The sequence below is a fragment of the Micropterus salmoides genome, unplaced genomic scaffold (assembly GCF_014851395.1).
Source record: "Micropterus salmoides isolate LMB-PRFRI ecotype aquatic unplaced genomic scaffold, ASM1485139v1 Ms_hic_scaffold_7, whole genome shotgun sequence".
NCBI lineage: Eukaryota > Metazoa > Chordata > Actinopteri > Centrarchiformes > Centrarchidae > Micropterus > Micropterus salmoides.
In genome coordinates this window covers 24,937,670-24,953,406 of record NW_024044459.1, presented here as the reverse complement: position 1 = coordinate 24,953,406, position 15,737 = coordinate 24,937,670, and the positions used below count along the sequence as shown (strand labels likewise).

Here is a 15,737-nt window from a genome sequence, read left to right as displayed (position 1 = left end):
TCTTCAATATGTGAATTAAAAGTGGTGTTAAAGAAGGAAGTGCTGAAGTGATTATCTGCATTGCTGTGTCTCGTTTGACCCCGATCTTGAACACTATAACATTATAACAAAATAATGTAAACTGTCTCTTTAAACACAGCACGGCAGCGTTGACGTCATTTTTATAACTGCGCAGTGTTGGACCGGAAGGAAGTGGGTGTTAGCTGACTGACGTTAGCAAGCTACAATAATTAAGTCGGCTGCGGGTTCTATGGTAAATACACTTATGTTTTATCAAAAGCAAATTACAAACACGCTACCAACCGTATATAGAGGAAGTTGTTTTATTAGCCAGTGTCATAATATGTGTATCTTTTGCCAGATTTTTAATGATATAGGTAACTTTAGTTGACGCTAGCTAGCTAGCTCATTAGCCGTGCTGGCTGAAATGACTACTTAACGCTACTGGATGGCCAGTGTTGTACTATACAGAGAAGGGACAAGCCGAGAACAGTCGTACTAACGTAATAACGCTTAGCGCTTTGGAAAAAGAAAAGCAGCCCCATAGCAAACAGCTTTATTAACTTAATGTCTGTGAATTGTCTCTGCCCTGTTAAGCTTTATCGTGGCAACCTGAACACAAATGCTAATGAAAGGAGACGTTTCTCTTTACGTTGTAACGTTACTAGACATACTTTTTGTTTCCCATTGACGTAATGTTATTGCGAAAACACGTCCGTGAAGACGATCATACGTTTTATAATAGCTGTTTCGTACATCCCTGTAGTTATGTAAACATTTAGCCAGAAAACCCATTATTGCCTTAGCTTTATTGACACTCTTATATTTGGAAAAGTCTTGCTAAAGCTAGAGTCCACTGTCAGAAATAAAACACTCACTACTTGTATTTTATTTTGCCGATTAAAGGATTTGAATGGTGGTATTCTATACTTATACTTACTTATTGTCAACAAATATAACACGCCCTTGCAAATGTGTTCCTTCACCACAATATACAGACCTGCTGCCATAAACACTGCAGTGTTTTAAAAATGAAATTGTATGTCTGTGCCCTGAATTTAAAAGAATTGCATCTTTAGTAATAACTAATGGGTTAGGGAAGTTTGAATCTTAAGAGGCAGACTAACGCATTGTTGGATTTGATTGAAAAATAGATGATAACACCGGCTTTATGTCTAAGAGCTATCTACATAATATTGACCTGTGTGTTAATAATCTAACTTTTTACACTCAGTGCCCTAAACCAAGAAAATCCACTGCCATGATTCAGGTGTCACTTTGTGTTTTGTTATGTTCTGTCCCAGGAAGAGATGTCAGGAGAGAGTGTGGTGAGCTCGGCAGTGCCGGCAGCTACAACCCGGACTACATCCTTCAAGGGTTCCAGCCCCAGCTCTAAATATGTAAAGTTAAATGTGGGTGGGGCACTCTACTACACTACAATGCAGACACTAACCAAACAGGACACGATGCTTAAAGCCATGTTCAGTGGCAGGATGGAGGTCCTTACGGACAGTGAAGGTGAGTTGTTGGTGAAAATGGTTAAATTATATGCAGGGTTTATCATCCCTGCAATGGCCGTGACCTATTACTGAGTGACTAATGTTTCACCATTTCATGTGCATAGGTTGGATCTTGATTGATCGCTGTGGAAAACATTTTGGAACAATCCTTAACTACCTCAGAGACGGGGCAGTGCCGCTCCCAGACAGCAGACGGGAAACCGAGGAACTGCTCGCTGAGGCCAAGTATTACCTTGTCCAAGGCCTGGCTGATGAATGTACAGCTGCCTTGCAGGTACCATCACCACAGGGTTGTCAATAAGCAATGTATTAATACTTCATCTATCATCAGAATCACTAGGTCATATTTCTTTGTAATAATTTCTGAAATACTTCACCACTCCACCTAAAAATCTGCTTAAAAAAAGCATTGCTTGGTGACGGGTAACCAAAACAATATGCCTTGATTAATTTTGGAGTTGTGGTTGAATATCTCCGTTCCACCAGGTGGTATTCTTCCTGTTGTTGTTGTTATATACTGTATGTTACCGTTTTGCAGGTAGAGCTTTTATAATGGGGAAAAAAATGTCTTTTTTCCTCCAGAACAAAGAAAGTTATGAACCACTTTGTAAAGTGCCTCTGATGACGTCATCTAAGGAAGAGCAGAAGCTTATTGCAACCTCGAATAAGGTAGAGTATATAGTTTAGAAATTCGGCACATTATGTCAATAGAGTTCAATATCAAGAAAAATTTGTCATTTAGATTTTTCTTTCAAAATACAATTTTCATTATCTTCACAGCCTACTGTCAAACTGCTGTATAACAGAAGCAACAACAAATATTCTTATACCAGGTGAGTCATCTTGAACTGAGAAGGAACATAATGTGGTGAAATCATGAAAGGTGTCTTAATAAATGGTCATCCTGTAACTCTTTTTATTTATTTTTTCTCCCCCCAGCAATTCTGATGACAACATGCTGAAAAATATTGAGCTGTTTGACAAGCTGTCATTGCGGTTCAACGGTCGTGTGCTCTTCATCAAAGATGTGATTGGGGATGAGATCTGCTGTTGGTCATTTTATGGCCAGGGGCGTAAGATTGCCGAAGTGTGCTGTACCTCCATTGTTTATGCCACAGAAAAAAAGCAAACAAAGGTAAATAAATATTTGTAATATACCCACTCTGAAGAGTTCTTTGCTCTTTTGGAAGATAGAGATATTTTGTTTAAATATCTCTTGTGTAATGCTCTACTTCTCTCCTAGGTGGAGTTCCCTGAGGCTCGAATCTATGAGGAGACCCTCAACATCCTCCTGTACGAGTCCCACGATGGGAGAGGTCCAGACAATGCCCTGCTGGAAGCCACAGGGGGCGCTGCAGGACGATCGCATCATCTGGATGAGGACGAGGAGCGAGAACGAATTGAGCGAGTTCGTAGGATTCATATCAAACGACCCGATGACCGCACACACCACCACCAGTGACCTTTCTCCCTCGACCCGTCAGCCTGTGTCTCTGACCCTGGACACTTTGCCACCACGCTTGTGCCTTACATCACCCAGCGCCTCTCTGTCTCACTTCCACTTTTACTGGTATTTTACCAGCTTTTTCTCCAGGAGACTACAACGAGATGAGTGTCATACAGCAGTGTGTAGTGTTGAAGTGATTTTTGTGTGCTCACTTGTCATCTTTGTTGTGGTCTTTGTGTGATCTGCCAGGTTGTAGTGTTTTGTTCTTGCTGTTAGCCATGATAACTTCTATCAACTGTTTTCTGAAGCTCATAGACATGGCTTTGCATTCAGTAGGTGTCCACAGTTTGATGGGGGGGGGGATGTCAATATAAATCTTGTTATTTGAAATCCTAACTACATTACATCCAGGAGGACAAGAATTATATTGTGTAAGCAGCTAAAATTAATGTACATAATTTTTGCGTCTCCTTACCATTGTTCTGACAGGTCCACTGTAAGGTCACCAGTGGATTAACTGGTGTTACAATGGGGCCACATGGTGGCACTGTTTTACTCCTAGAAGATGTTACCAAGGCTATTTATTTTGTAGCCTGCAGATAATAGCAATTAAACCTTTTTAAAAATGTAATAACTTTTTGATACAGTTACGAAATCACAGGTAGATGCAACATTTCACTGTAGTGCTTCTGCCATATTTAGTTTTAACATGTATGCATTTTCCTTCACTCCACTAAATGATCATTACTTTCAGTGGAGGGAACTCGAGCTGTGACCTGAGGTGTTAAATGTACTGGGGGTGATTGAGTGATGGATGCTGAGGTTGAAGCGAATGACTGTAACCAGAGATCTCCCTGGCAGGAAGGAAATCCTGTCTACAAGCTTTTAACAGGGGGAGAAATTAGACCTGTCGTTCATCGCTGCATTCATCAGAGAATGTATTGTTTGCACACAAAAGGTTTGACTTAAAATATGTCTAACAATCACAGTACTTGTAGGTCTATTGTACAGAAGTGAACATATATGTATGTTTTCTATTTATACATACTTTATCACAAATAAATTTCTACAAACTTTCTTTTCTGTTTTTAATAATCACATAGTCACCATTATCAGTGGACATACAAAATGATGATACATACATATCTTCATTGCTCAGAAATCAGAATTACACATTCTTTGAAGACGGTTGAGTAATGTTGAGTGTTTTGTACATTAAATACTATTAAAGATTTAAATGTTTGATTTACAGTCAAACCTTTACTTTCAACTGTAGTAATTCAAAACAACAGGGACAAACCCTTCCTAAAACACAGAATGATGTTAAAACTTTAACCTTGTGAGATTTTTGGTGGAAAAGTAAAAGTCATTAATGTATTATGTGTAGATGAAAAATGTTCATGTACAACAAAACAAGCGCATCCAGGGTTTCTAAGTGCTGCTGTTTCTGGTCAGGTGTGTCTCCTCCAGCCATTTTGATCTCCCCTCAGGGGTCTCCTGATGAAATATGCAGGGGCTTCTTGTGTGTCTTCTCAACCCCATGCTTGTTACCGTGTCCTTGCCCGAGTGGCAACCTGCAGTGACAAACAGCTTGATTCATGTTGTAACTCTCTATCTACAGATTCATTTTAGAGCAGAGCAAGTAAGCACACTCGTCATCATAACGACACTCATCTCACCACCATAAGGTGTCCGTTCTTGGCCTTGTATACCATGGGTTCCAGACCAGTGCTGAAGTCCACCGCACTCTCTTTACCCGCCTGGATTTCTATCTTGATGCTGAGAATAAATACAAACACACAAGTGTTAAAGACCGAATCACATGTCAAATCCATCCTCTTCAGTTCTGTTTTTGTGAACACAGACTCACCTGCCCTGAACCACTTTGATTGCATTCTGTTTGTTAGCAATGAGACTGAGTTTGGTCAAAAACTCAAACAAGTGGTCGCATTGCATTATAAGGTCCCCCTGAAACAATCAAAATAATACACAATGACATGGACGGAGCTTACGTTACAAAATGTCACTTTTATGTGGCTTTTAAGAAACTTTGACCTGAAAGTGTCTGCGTAAATGAGCTGTACAATTAGACACTTTTTATCTTTTCATTTGTACTAGAATCAGAACATCTAAAACTTTTATAAAGATTTGATTTGCCATATCGGATCACTTTCCAGTCGAAATGTCTGCTTCACATACCTTCTGTTTAGGGTCCCCATCTGTTATGTGGAATACAATCATGCCATCAGTCAAATTACTGACCGAAATACCTGCAATGAGTAAATTAACACTTTTAGCTCAATATAAAAAAACATCCAAGATGGCAAGTGAAATATATATCATATTGTCCTGACCTTTAAGAGTGGTGTACAGCACTCTCTGTTTGATTTTGGCTTCCTCTATCACATAGGCAGCTGTCTGGGTGAGGATGAGCTGTCGTGGCCTTGGTTTGAAACCATTCCTGTCATATTTAATTACCGGGACACTGTACTGCAGAAAGGCAGAACACAACAGTTATGTTCGATGTGATGCTGTATTTCTTCCTGGCATATGAAAGACATCTTATTACCTTAATGTGCTCATTGCGAATTGTCTGTAGAACCCTCATGTTAATGTCTTGTTCACCTAGAGAAGTTAAATGATGTAAAATAAATTGATTGTTGAAAAGAAAATGACCTCTTGTGAATTAACTGATTCACCTACTGATTCTGGTGTTCACGAAAGGTTGAGCGACACTCTGTGGATAACTGTCCTTTTTGCCCTTGAAGATGGAGCTGGTTACGAGCTTCATTTGAAGCTTTAGGGATGGAAAATATAAAGTTGATCACTGCAAAAAGAAAATAATGTGATCCAGTCTTGTATAATGTATATACATGTGCGTTACCTGTGCTTTTTTCTGCGGTGTGATTCCTCTCACATACTTCCGCACCATAAGACGGTAGTGAAGTTTGCGCAGTATCTCTGATGTCTGGCAAGCACAAAAACATGCACAGTCAAAATAAAATATTAGCTTGCATTTAAACTGTTTTACAGTGAAGTTTGATTCATCGTTGTACCTCTGTGAGCACAGCAGGAGGAGATTGCCAGGTTGTTTTGTCCAAAACAGTCTTTGGCAGATTGTTTTTAAGCCTGTTCAAGTAGTTTTGTCTCACAAAGGCCAGGTATTCTGAGTTATCTGTGTTTTTTAGTTGCCCTCTGGTCATGTAACCTTTGATAAATCTGGAATAGGATGTAAAATATTGTATTAGTGAAAATGAGACCTTGAGTGGAGCTGCAAAATAATTATGACTTTCATCTTCTTTCTTACTTCTTGATGACTTTTACAGCCCAGGCTCTCTTCTCTCTCTCCTTCCTAGCCTGCACGCCTCTCCAGCAAGTTTCAATTTTAGTGGCTAAGGGTGTAGCACATACAATAGTCGGTGTGTAATTGTCCTTTACTCACATAAAAAAGCACCACAGTACATCATTTCTGCATCATGTGTTTACGCATTTACCAGCTTCTTTCTGTTTTCTGAATTCTCCCTTTGCTCTGTATCCTCTGTATTTGGCCTGGAGCCTCGTTGCTACAAATTCAGAGCATAATATTCAATCATTGTGCAACTAGTAATGACTGAAACATTAATCAAAGTTGATTTGCACTCACCCAGTTCATGTTTACATTTCTCATAAGCATCCTCTGTGGCGTAAAGTGTTCTTGGATGACGGATGAATATTTTGGTACTAAAACAAAGGAAACAAGAGACATGTTTATTGGTTGCTCCTGGGTTACAGTGCGTTTGCTGTGTTGTGTTAAGGAGACGCTGTCCTTACCGTCCCATTTTGTACTCATTTGGCAAGTAGCCCAGATGTTGAACCAGCACTTCCACTCCCTCAGCAGGCACTCCTCTCCAGTGAGGCCAGGTGGCTGGGCACAGGGGTTTATATCTGTGAGATGCAGCAAACAACCCATTCAGCATATTTAAAGTGCATTGGACAGGAACTAATTAAACTGGGGTTTTTAATATGAAACATTAAGCATAAGGTCCCAGATTTGTACCTCTTCAAGAAGATCTCATATTTGCGTCTGTATGCAAAACCAGCTCGTCTGACTCTGAGGTGCTCCATCAGGCCCAGGTACTTCACCTGGTGCCTGATCAGTGTTTCGTCAAGCTGACCTGTGTTTGTGTGAGAGAGACATGGATTAAATTCAAACATCTCCATCCATATAATTATAAAATAGCTCTATGCATATATACTAGCTCCATACTAGCTCCAATTCTGTTAATTTAAGTACCTGGCTGCTTCATTTCATTTGATTTCAGACAGCGGATGTACCAGGCCTCTTTAGCCATGAGGATCTCTGTCAGCTTCAGCAGGCTGCTCTTAAACTGGGTTGCCACCTATAGAGACAGCATGAGGGTCATAATCCCAAACAGTTCATCTGTCAGATACATATGGCTTAATGACACCACAGTCAGACTGCCATTGACAGAGAAAATATATGTTTGTTGCAGCAGTCACTCCTACTAGGACACTTACTGATGTGTTTATTTATTATATTTTTTCCCATTGTATGCATTTTTTCTCTTTAAAACATGCATTGCAAAAAATTTAAAAATGTGACATGTTCTTCAGTACATTGTAGTTGTTATGTGCACAGCAGACTGTTTAGAGATAATGGGTGCTAGTTCGTATAATGTGATCTTATGTTTGATGTTTGCAATATCATGTAGGTCGAAATGTTGAATCATTAAAAAAACATTTCTCCTTTTCCACATTAGATTATGCCATAAAAGTACAACACATACAAATGAAGTGATGCTTATATATGGCTTGTAACTCTGAGCCACAGTACTGCTGCAAAACAGCAGCTCTGTTAGCAGTTGAAGGACATGGAGGGTTAAAACATGGTGAGTACCCACCGTTTCTGGTCTCCGTCTGCTGTCTGGATCCACTGTGGAGAAGCACTCTCTGACTATGGCATTTTTAGACTGACAAATCAGCTAAGAGAAGTTGGGATAACACACAGATATTAACACACCAATTTACCATAATATCTGAATATGTTACATTTCCCTCTTGTGTTATCCACAGCAGTTTTTCCCACATGGATGGAAAATACGGAGTGAAACTAAAGGTGAATACATGTTGACTAATCGAACACAAGTGTAACTAATAACATTGGTTATTCTGCGTGGCAGTATTTGATAAAATTGAGCCATCGTTAATGTTATTAGGTCCACCTGTGCAACTTAATGACAAGTCAAAATATCTGCTGTGATAAAAGTAATAAATAAATATGATTATTTTTTGCCTTACGCAACATAAAATGTTTATTAGCAGACTTACGTCTTTTATGTTTCTATACAATAGGTCATTGTTTTTGTCCAGGAAACCTAAATGTCACAAAAAAACAGCTGTTAGTCAGTTGAAAATTAAAAAAAGGAGGTTTCGATGTTTGAGTAACAGGACCTGACATTGTGGTTTCTTTTACCCACAACACAGTAGGTGACCTCCCCGGCATAATGCAAGAGACGGAAATCTCCCCTCTCCAGAGTCTTACGTGTCATTTTGTCAGCCAGTTTGTGTCTGCAGTGAAAGAGGTGGAGAGAGACAGTGGCTTTACAGACCAATCCTAATCCTCCGTCTCTATCGGCTCACTGTCGGCTCACGCACAAGGCAGCAGTCAGCAGAACATTTAGTGTTGAGGAGAAGCTTTGAATTACACAATATTGTTTAAATGGAGTTGGTGTTTAATTAAAAGAAATGGTTCATTACCAAAGGAGCAGCACAGATCATTTAAACATTTCAAAATGATTATAAAAGGCAACATTTTTAGCATTTGGAATTTGATCATTTCTAAAGAAACTAAACATATTGTTTGCAGTTTCAGCACCTCCCTACATGTGAAATATTCTGTTGTAGTAGTGTCTATGTGAGGTTAAGGTTAGGTTTTAACTCACGTGACAAAGTGAGGGTGATTTCCCATCTTTTCTTCCAGTCTCTCCAGAAAGGTGAGATCTGTGACGTCTCCTGGCCTGAGGCACTCCTCATCCTGCAGGATTGTCATTAACACATGATAGTACTTCAGCTTCTGTGTATTATGTTCCAGTATGGTTAAATCCCAGTAAACACACACCATTATTGATATGATTCCTCTGTGTTTCTCTTCAATCAGGTCACAGATTATCTTGTTGTTGAAGAACTGAACCGGCTCCCACTTGGGGAAAAATGATAAAACAGATTGTGAATGGAACTCTATTCAACACCAGCCTACATAAAAATACTGTATCACAGTCAGTGATTCATTATCCCTCCCAAATGTTTGTGTCAGGTTCACAAGATTACCTCAATACCCTCTGCTTCATATTCTTCCTGCTCAGCCTTCAGTGTCAACTGGATAAAAAGCTGCTGCAGCTTCTCGTTGCAGTAGTTTATACAAAACTGCTCAAAACTTAGGGAAAGGGTCGTGACAAACAGGCCAAGCTCAGTAAAAATCCTCATCACAGAATCACTCATTCATTTTGCAGGTTTTCCAATGAGCTTCATCAAGTTTTCCACAGAGAAAAATGCAACTTTCAGCTGTTATTGGTTAAAAAAGGCTATAAAACAGCTTTCATCGGGGTATCAGACATAATCAAATGCCACAGTGTAAGATTGGGAAAGAGTTACCTACCTGTTTACATAGAAAACCTCAAATCCATATATGTCCAACAGCCCTATAACGGTCTTCCTTGAAGGGTCCTGGCAAATTAATAAAAGTATAACGTTAGTAAAGGCTCATCCACACTTCCTGAAATTTGTAATTCGTCACACACTCTTCTCATCACCTTGTTCTCCATGGACTCGTTGATCCTTTTAACCAGCCAGGTGAAGGTCTGTCCATAGAGGGCTTTGGCCAGGGCATCTCTGGCATAGATTGCATGATCGATCGTGAATGGGCTGAGGACCTTTACAGTGAGACAAATCAGAGTTACACTTTACACACTGCATGGAAAGTTTTAAATGGAAACACAACCTTATTGTAAATAAATCTAAAAGAGAGGTTAACATGCGTGCACCAGATCTTTTCTGGCTTCAATCTTCCTGTATGTCAGTCCCTCTTGAAGTCTGTGAGCATCAACTCCTAGTAGCTGCAGGGGGGAAAGAACATTAGGTGAGTTTGTTCTTTGACTTGCTGTAATAATCCTAGACATCTAAAGACTTTTAATTCCTTTTTTCTTACATTTGAAACCCAGCGCAGCTCTGAGTTGTTGTTCAGGAGGGCATGGCCTTTACTGTTGGAGTCAAATTGAACATTGCCCAAGTGGAGGACACTTGCTACGATCCCAAACAAGTGCTGCACAGAACGAACATTTATAAGGTAATGCAAAACTAGTGGGGAAGAGTGAGTGGTTTGAATCAGAGCATCCAACTTACATTTGTATTAATTTCATCAATGTTGATGATTTGCAGAGCATTTTTGACTGTTTTCCAGTCATTTCTGTCGTTTATTGAAGACACAATGGCACACTCTCCCTGCCAGAAACAGCAAACATAGATTGTCAAAGTGTACTATTGTCTCATAAATGTCTTTTATGAAATAGGGTTATACATACTTGGGTTAGATAGTTGTAATGCTGGCAGTCTCTATGCAGGCCGAGCTGGTGCAGCAGGTCCTCCTCTCCTCCCTCCACTAGCTGGTAGAAGATGTGGAAGTTTCTCTCCCCATGATTCTGATGCACAACTCTCGACTTCTCCAGCAGGTAGTTCAGGATATGGCCTCCGACCGCATCCCCCTATGGGCATCATGATCCTAAAGACAGCAGCTCTACAACTTGCAGAACAAAGATAGCCTATGGTCCAGTGGACAGATTTAAAAAATCTTCTTAAGATATATCTTCTTTTTGAAAGCAATTTTTTCAGTCCTATAAAAAGAATACATTTTTTTATCTGCTCCATTTGTACCTTTATACTGAGCATTTAGTAACTACACATTTTATTGTTCAACTTTTATTTTACATATTACAACCACCACCCCCAAGTTACCATGTATACTGTTGACGCACCTTGAGTATTTTTGGTTTTTGGATGATGGTACAATGTTTTGTAGCTGAGGAGGTTGGATCATAATTTCTAGGCACATTTGTAAAAACCTCAGTGCAGCTTGGATGAGACTAATGTTGAGATTTTAAAACAGGAGAACTAAACTCAAAGGACTTCTCATAAACTTGCCGATTTTAATTACAATTAATTAATATATTTCTTGGACGTGCTTCTGTGAATATGTCCCTTCATTCTTACCTGGCTGTCAAACTGAATGTCCATATACTTCCCAAACCGACTTGAGTTGTCATTTTTCAGTGTTTTGGCATTGCCGAAAGCCTGTGGGGAAACACCATATCACAAAATTAATCTTAGCATTACCTGCTTTTTAATATGTCATTACAGTGATCTAACATAAGTAACCATCGGACCTCGAGGACAGGGTTGGACATGAGCATTTTGTCCCTGACGGTGTTTAGTAGAGTGGTGCTCGGACAGCTGACGGCATAATACTGCAGAATCTTCTTGGAGGCCTCCGTCTTCCCTGCTCCACTCTCACCAGAGATGAGGATGAAGTGATTGTTGAACTCTGCTAGCATTGTATGGTAGGCGTTGTCTGCCAAGGCGTAGCTGTAGGGATGCAGAGCATTCATAATATTTCACAGGTGAGCCTAAGAACACTTAACTAACACTTACTTCAAGTTACTATAAAGAGCTCAAAGAGATAGTAAGTGATTGAATCCAATGGTGAATTCAGTGAATATTTCCTTCACAGTTCGCTAGTTCTCCATTTTGTGTGTGTTCTGAAATAAAAATCCAGTTTTGCTAACAGCCCTGGCTCTGTAAATGAAAAACAAAGAAAGTGGTGTGAACCTTGCCACACAACATTGTTCAAGCGAATCAGCAACAGGTGGCGTTTATTGGCTTTTGGGCAGGAGTGATGGGGCAGAGGGGAGGAGAGAGTTCTATACACCGGCACATTCGAACATGCTGGACTCCGGGCACTGTGAAGAAGGAGTGATGGCAGAGAAACAGCCAAAGAGGAAAATGTATGAAGAGTATAAACAGAGAAGAAAGTTATATGACCAGGCAAGCATGAAGGCATTTCAATGGTTGAGAAACCTCAGAGATTTGAAATTTGTGGGCTGGAGCTTTTAAAGGAGCACTGACGAGATGGGTTTATTTGTTTGGCAGTTTAGTTCAAATATCAACAATCCTTCTGCAGAATCACTTACTCTCCCTTTAAGTCAGGTGTGTACATACTCACAGACATACACATGTACAAATATTCATAGTTTTCAGAGAGAGTACACACTCACATGTGTGGTGGAAGCTCAAAAAAGTTGACACCCATATAGAGTTCCATCTCTTTCTTATTGTAGATGTCCAGGTCTTTGTAGGGATTGACAGACACCAGCAACGTGCCAATGTAGGTCTAGAAGAATGAGTTAAAACAATCATACCAGTTGTTAAGGTGCACACACATTTGCTGACAGTAGAGTTTATAAGTCCTCTCCCAGACTCACATAGATGAGATCTCTGCTGAAGCGTTTCTTGAGGTTGCTGAGGAAGGCCGCCTCTGTAGTTTCATCCAGAAGGACAAAATCCTGGATTCCAACCTGGTCCCTGGCAGTCAGGGCGCCCTCCATGTCCAGCTGACCCTGTGCACCAAGTTGTATCAACCATATGGCAGCCAAATCCTCAATACAAAAGTCCAAATTCCTGGTGTTTAGCATCATAATCTGAAGATTTCTAAAACATATTACACATTAAATATATGTCACAGTAGTTTGAATTTGTTTGCTTTTTTAAATTAGTATCTTGATTTGTAACATTAATTCTAAACTTTAGAAGAAGCAAACTCTGTCAAAGTAACTAAAAAAACAAGTGTGATACATTTTGCGTGCATAACAATGATGTTCAAAATTCTCAGCCATGTATGTTGACAAATGCGGCTGGATAAATGAATGTTTAAATAAATGGCTCCATGGGGGAGGACGAGCTCAAAAAAGCCCCAGAAAAAGCACAAACATGGTCCCTGTTAGTTCTATTGAAATAAGAGGTCTAGGGGTCTTATGTGTCTTTGAAGCGAAGCTCTGTGATTGTGCAGATGAACAGACAGAAGCTAATGATCGCTACACAGCACACAGGAACCTTGGCTGGCAGCCCGTAGTTCACTAGAGCTGACACACCAACCAAACACAACACACTGTGCAAATGGACTTGCGGAGCCCAAAGCAGCGGCACATTTAAGAGGAATAGTGGGAAAAATTCCACCAATCTGTTTTGCATTCTCAGCACCAACACTTAGACCAAAGGTTTTCACAGCTTTTGTTGGTTTTGTATTTTTTTCTCTCTCCTTTGGAAGCAGAAGTCCTTTGATTCTCAACTCTCTCTGTAAAAACATTTAAAAAAGATAATCCATTGGATCTAATTGACACAAAGCCCTCCGTCACCCCTCCTCCCCTGCCTCTATCCTTCGCCTATGGCCCTCATTTCTTCTGAGAAAGGCCAAGTGTTTTTGTCCTGTAAATACCACGGAGCAGAGACAAAAAAGACGTCTTTAAAATGCAGTCTACAATCCATTACACAAATTCCCCCTGCATATCCATTCAGTAATTATTCATTAGAAAACATTTAACGTCACAGTGAATTTCACACTAGGCAGTCGAAACACAATAGAGGAGATTTGGCCTATTTTGGGGTGAGGAGTTGGGGAGGGGTTGGCTGTACAGAGGAAGGGTGAAGGCGAAGGAGAGGGGAGGAGGGGAACAGTATTTGTCTGATCTGAGAACCTCTGAAACGGGGCCGTCTTGAGACAACAGGACAGACTAAATAGTGCAGTAACGGTCTGTGCCCCGCTGCTTGCTGTGACACTCATTTAGTGTGCCCCGAGGGCGAACAATAGAGGCTTGTTCTTAGCAATCCTGTGCTGTAATTTGGACTTCATTACTTTGCTCACACGGGGCCCCATGGAAGGATAGAGGAGGCTAGTCAGATGAGAGTGTTTTTTCCACCTGTCAGCCCCGCACCCCCAATGCTCTCACCCCTCTCCTTGACAATGCCCCTCACCCCGTGTCCCCACCAATAACCCTCACCCGACCCCCTTCCCATAGGCACCCCACCACCCCCCTCCTCCCTCCCTCCCAGCCACCCACTTTAAGCCAATGAGACAGGTGAACAATATCATTGAAGAAACCCTTTTTTGGACGTCAGAATCAATCTGGCGGTGTGATGGTAGTGGTGCTGGTGTGGGGTATCTGTGACACCGCCTTTCTTCATGGGAACAAACTTCTCTCAGGGCAGCACAAGCAGACAATATGCTGGGACAGCGTGACTTAGAGATCTGCCATACAGTATTACAAGTAATAACATGAACAGATGAGCTCCTGTCAAGAGGAGGATTAATGAATTCAGTGGTGATAATAATGCTAAAGTTTTAGGTTTCTATTCAGTGCACTGACAAAATCTAAAGGTTTGTTGTTTTCCATTGAGGTTTCCTTTGGTGTGCTGCAGGTTCTTTTTTAAGAAAGCTGTCTGCAGCATATTAAAGACACTGCGCTAGAAAGGCTGAACATTGAATGGGCGTTCTCAGTCCAGGGAGACAAGAAAGTTGAAGAAAGCACCTGGCTATGGAAAAAGTTCTCCTCGTGCTTGTGTTATTTGTAGTTTTATATAATAGAAACCAAATGGACTGGATTAATACTAGTTATAACTAAACAATTAACAGTCCAATCTGATGCACGGTGGAAAGAATGATTATGTAATTAGTGCACTAAGCCATTGTCAGATCAGGTGAATTGCCTTGCTACCTCAGAGCACACTCAATTGTATTTTAATTAAGAGATGGTCCCTCATCTTGGTCTAGAGTGTCAGTGTTGCCAGAGACAGAGTGACCTCATCTGTGCAAGAAGAAGAGGTGGAGAGGGAGGAAGGGACGGAGGAAGACCCAGCAATTTACCAACCACCTAACAGGAAAGTTTATCTCACTCTTAAATAGACGTTTGTCTGATTATCTCATGTGTTGGTAATATCTCCACTTAAACCAAAAGGTCGCTACAAGTAACAGAGAGTCTCCAACACTGTTTGGTTCAGCTCAGGTTATACTGACCAGGGCCCTGTTTCCCAAAAGCATCTTAAAGCAATAGTTCAACATTTTGGGTGATAGGCTAATTCACAGACAGAAAATTAAATGAGAAGATAGATACTACTCTCCTATCTGTCCATTAAATGTGAAGCATACAGCCAGTTAACATAGTCTGCCACAAAGACTGGAAAGGGGAAAACAACTAGCAAAATGCCATTTTTACACTTTAGTTTTTTTGTTTAAACAAAAATGATAAAACATGTTAATTAGTGAGCATTAGAGGAGATGGCATGACAGTGGCATTTATCTTTACATCTAACTCTTTGCGTGGGTGACAAAATTACATTTTTTTACAAAAGAAAAGAAACAAACCTGCATTTCTGAAGTTGTGTTATTCTGCTGTCAGATGCTGAATCTCAATGAGGATCCAAATTGGGGAAAAAATCCCCAAATCAAAAAATCCCTTGTCTCCACAGAAGTTAGACAAGAATAGCGTGTCCTCCTGTGTCTGCTTGCATGGAGACAATCAATAAAACTGTAAACACTGAATTGTTGACAGTTAGTTGGCAAAAGTCCAGCTTGTGAAATACTACTAAAAATAAATCACATTTACTGTCCTCTCCCATGGTTTGTCTATTAGCTCATTCATCCAGTATGTGATCATACTAGTGTTGGTGAT

General features: G+C 40.4%; 2 protein-coding genes across 3 annotated transcripts; one reads left to right on the top strand and one right to left on the bottom strand.

Annotated features, from left to right (window-relative positions):
• The first annotated feature begins 143 nt into the window (after nucleotides 1-143).
• Nucleotides 144-4,044, top strand: kctd10 (potassium channel tetramerization domain containing 10). The gene is made up of 7 exons (XM_038704507.1): nucleotides 144-253; nucleotides 1,305-1,518; nucleotides 1,625-1,794; nucleotides 2,103-2,189; nucleotides 2,301-2,353; nucleotides 2,460-2,655; nucleotides 2,764-4,044. The coding sequence occupies exons 1-7, from the start codon at nucleotides 251-253 to the stop codon at nucleotides 2,980-2,982; spliced, it is 942 nt and encodes a 313-aa protein (XP_038560435.1). The 5' UTR covers nucleotides 144-250; the 3' UTR covers nucleotides 2,983-4,044.
• On the bottom strand, nucleotides 4,042-15,737 carry myo1ha (myosin IHa). Of its 2 annotated transcripts, none has more exons than XM_038704505.1 (32): nucleotides 15,431-15,737; nucleotides 12,498-12,632; nucleotides 12,291-12,406; nucleotides 11,403-11,601; nucleotides 11,230-11,310; nucleotides 10,545-10,724; nucleotides 10,366-10,464; nucleotides 10,172-10,285; nucleotides 10,008-10,079; nucleotides 9,777-9,896; nucleotides 9,623-9,690; nucleotides 9,295-9,400; nucleotides 9,086-9,166; nucleotides 8,910-9,001; nucleotides 8,441-8,535; nucleotides 8,296-8,342; nucleotides 7,869-7,949; nucleotides 7,241-7,346; nucleotides 7,004-7,121; nucleotides 6,778-6,891; nucleotides 6,611-6,687; nucleotides 6,462-6,530; nucleotides 6,275-6,359; nucleotides 6,024-6,186; nucleotides 5,852-5,935; nucleotides 5,671-5,764; nucleotides 5,537-5,592; nucleotides 5,322-5,457; nucleotides 5,167-5,237; nucleotides 4,838-4,935; nucleotides 4,647-4,746; nucleotides 4,042-4,541 (listed from the first exon to the last, which is right to left on the bottom strand). In XM_038704505.1, the coding sequence occupies exons 1-32, from the start codon at nucleotides 15,434-15,436 to the stop codon at nucleotides 4,515-4,517; spliced, it is 3,090 nt and encodes a 1,029-aa protein (XP_038560433.1). In that variant the 5' UTR covers nucleotides 15,437-15,737; the 3' UTR covers nucleotides 4,042-4,514. The 2 variants fall into 2 exon arrangements, with proteins under 2 accessions (XP_038560433.1, XP_038560434.1); XM_038704506.1 differs by having other exon boundaries at nucleotides 8,510-8,535.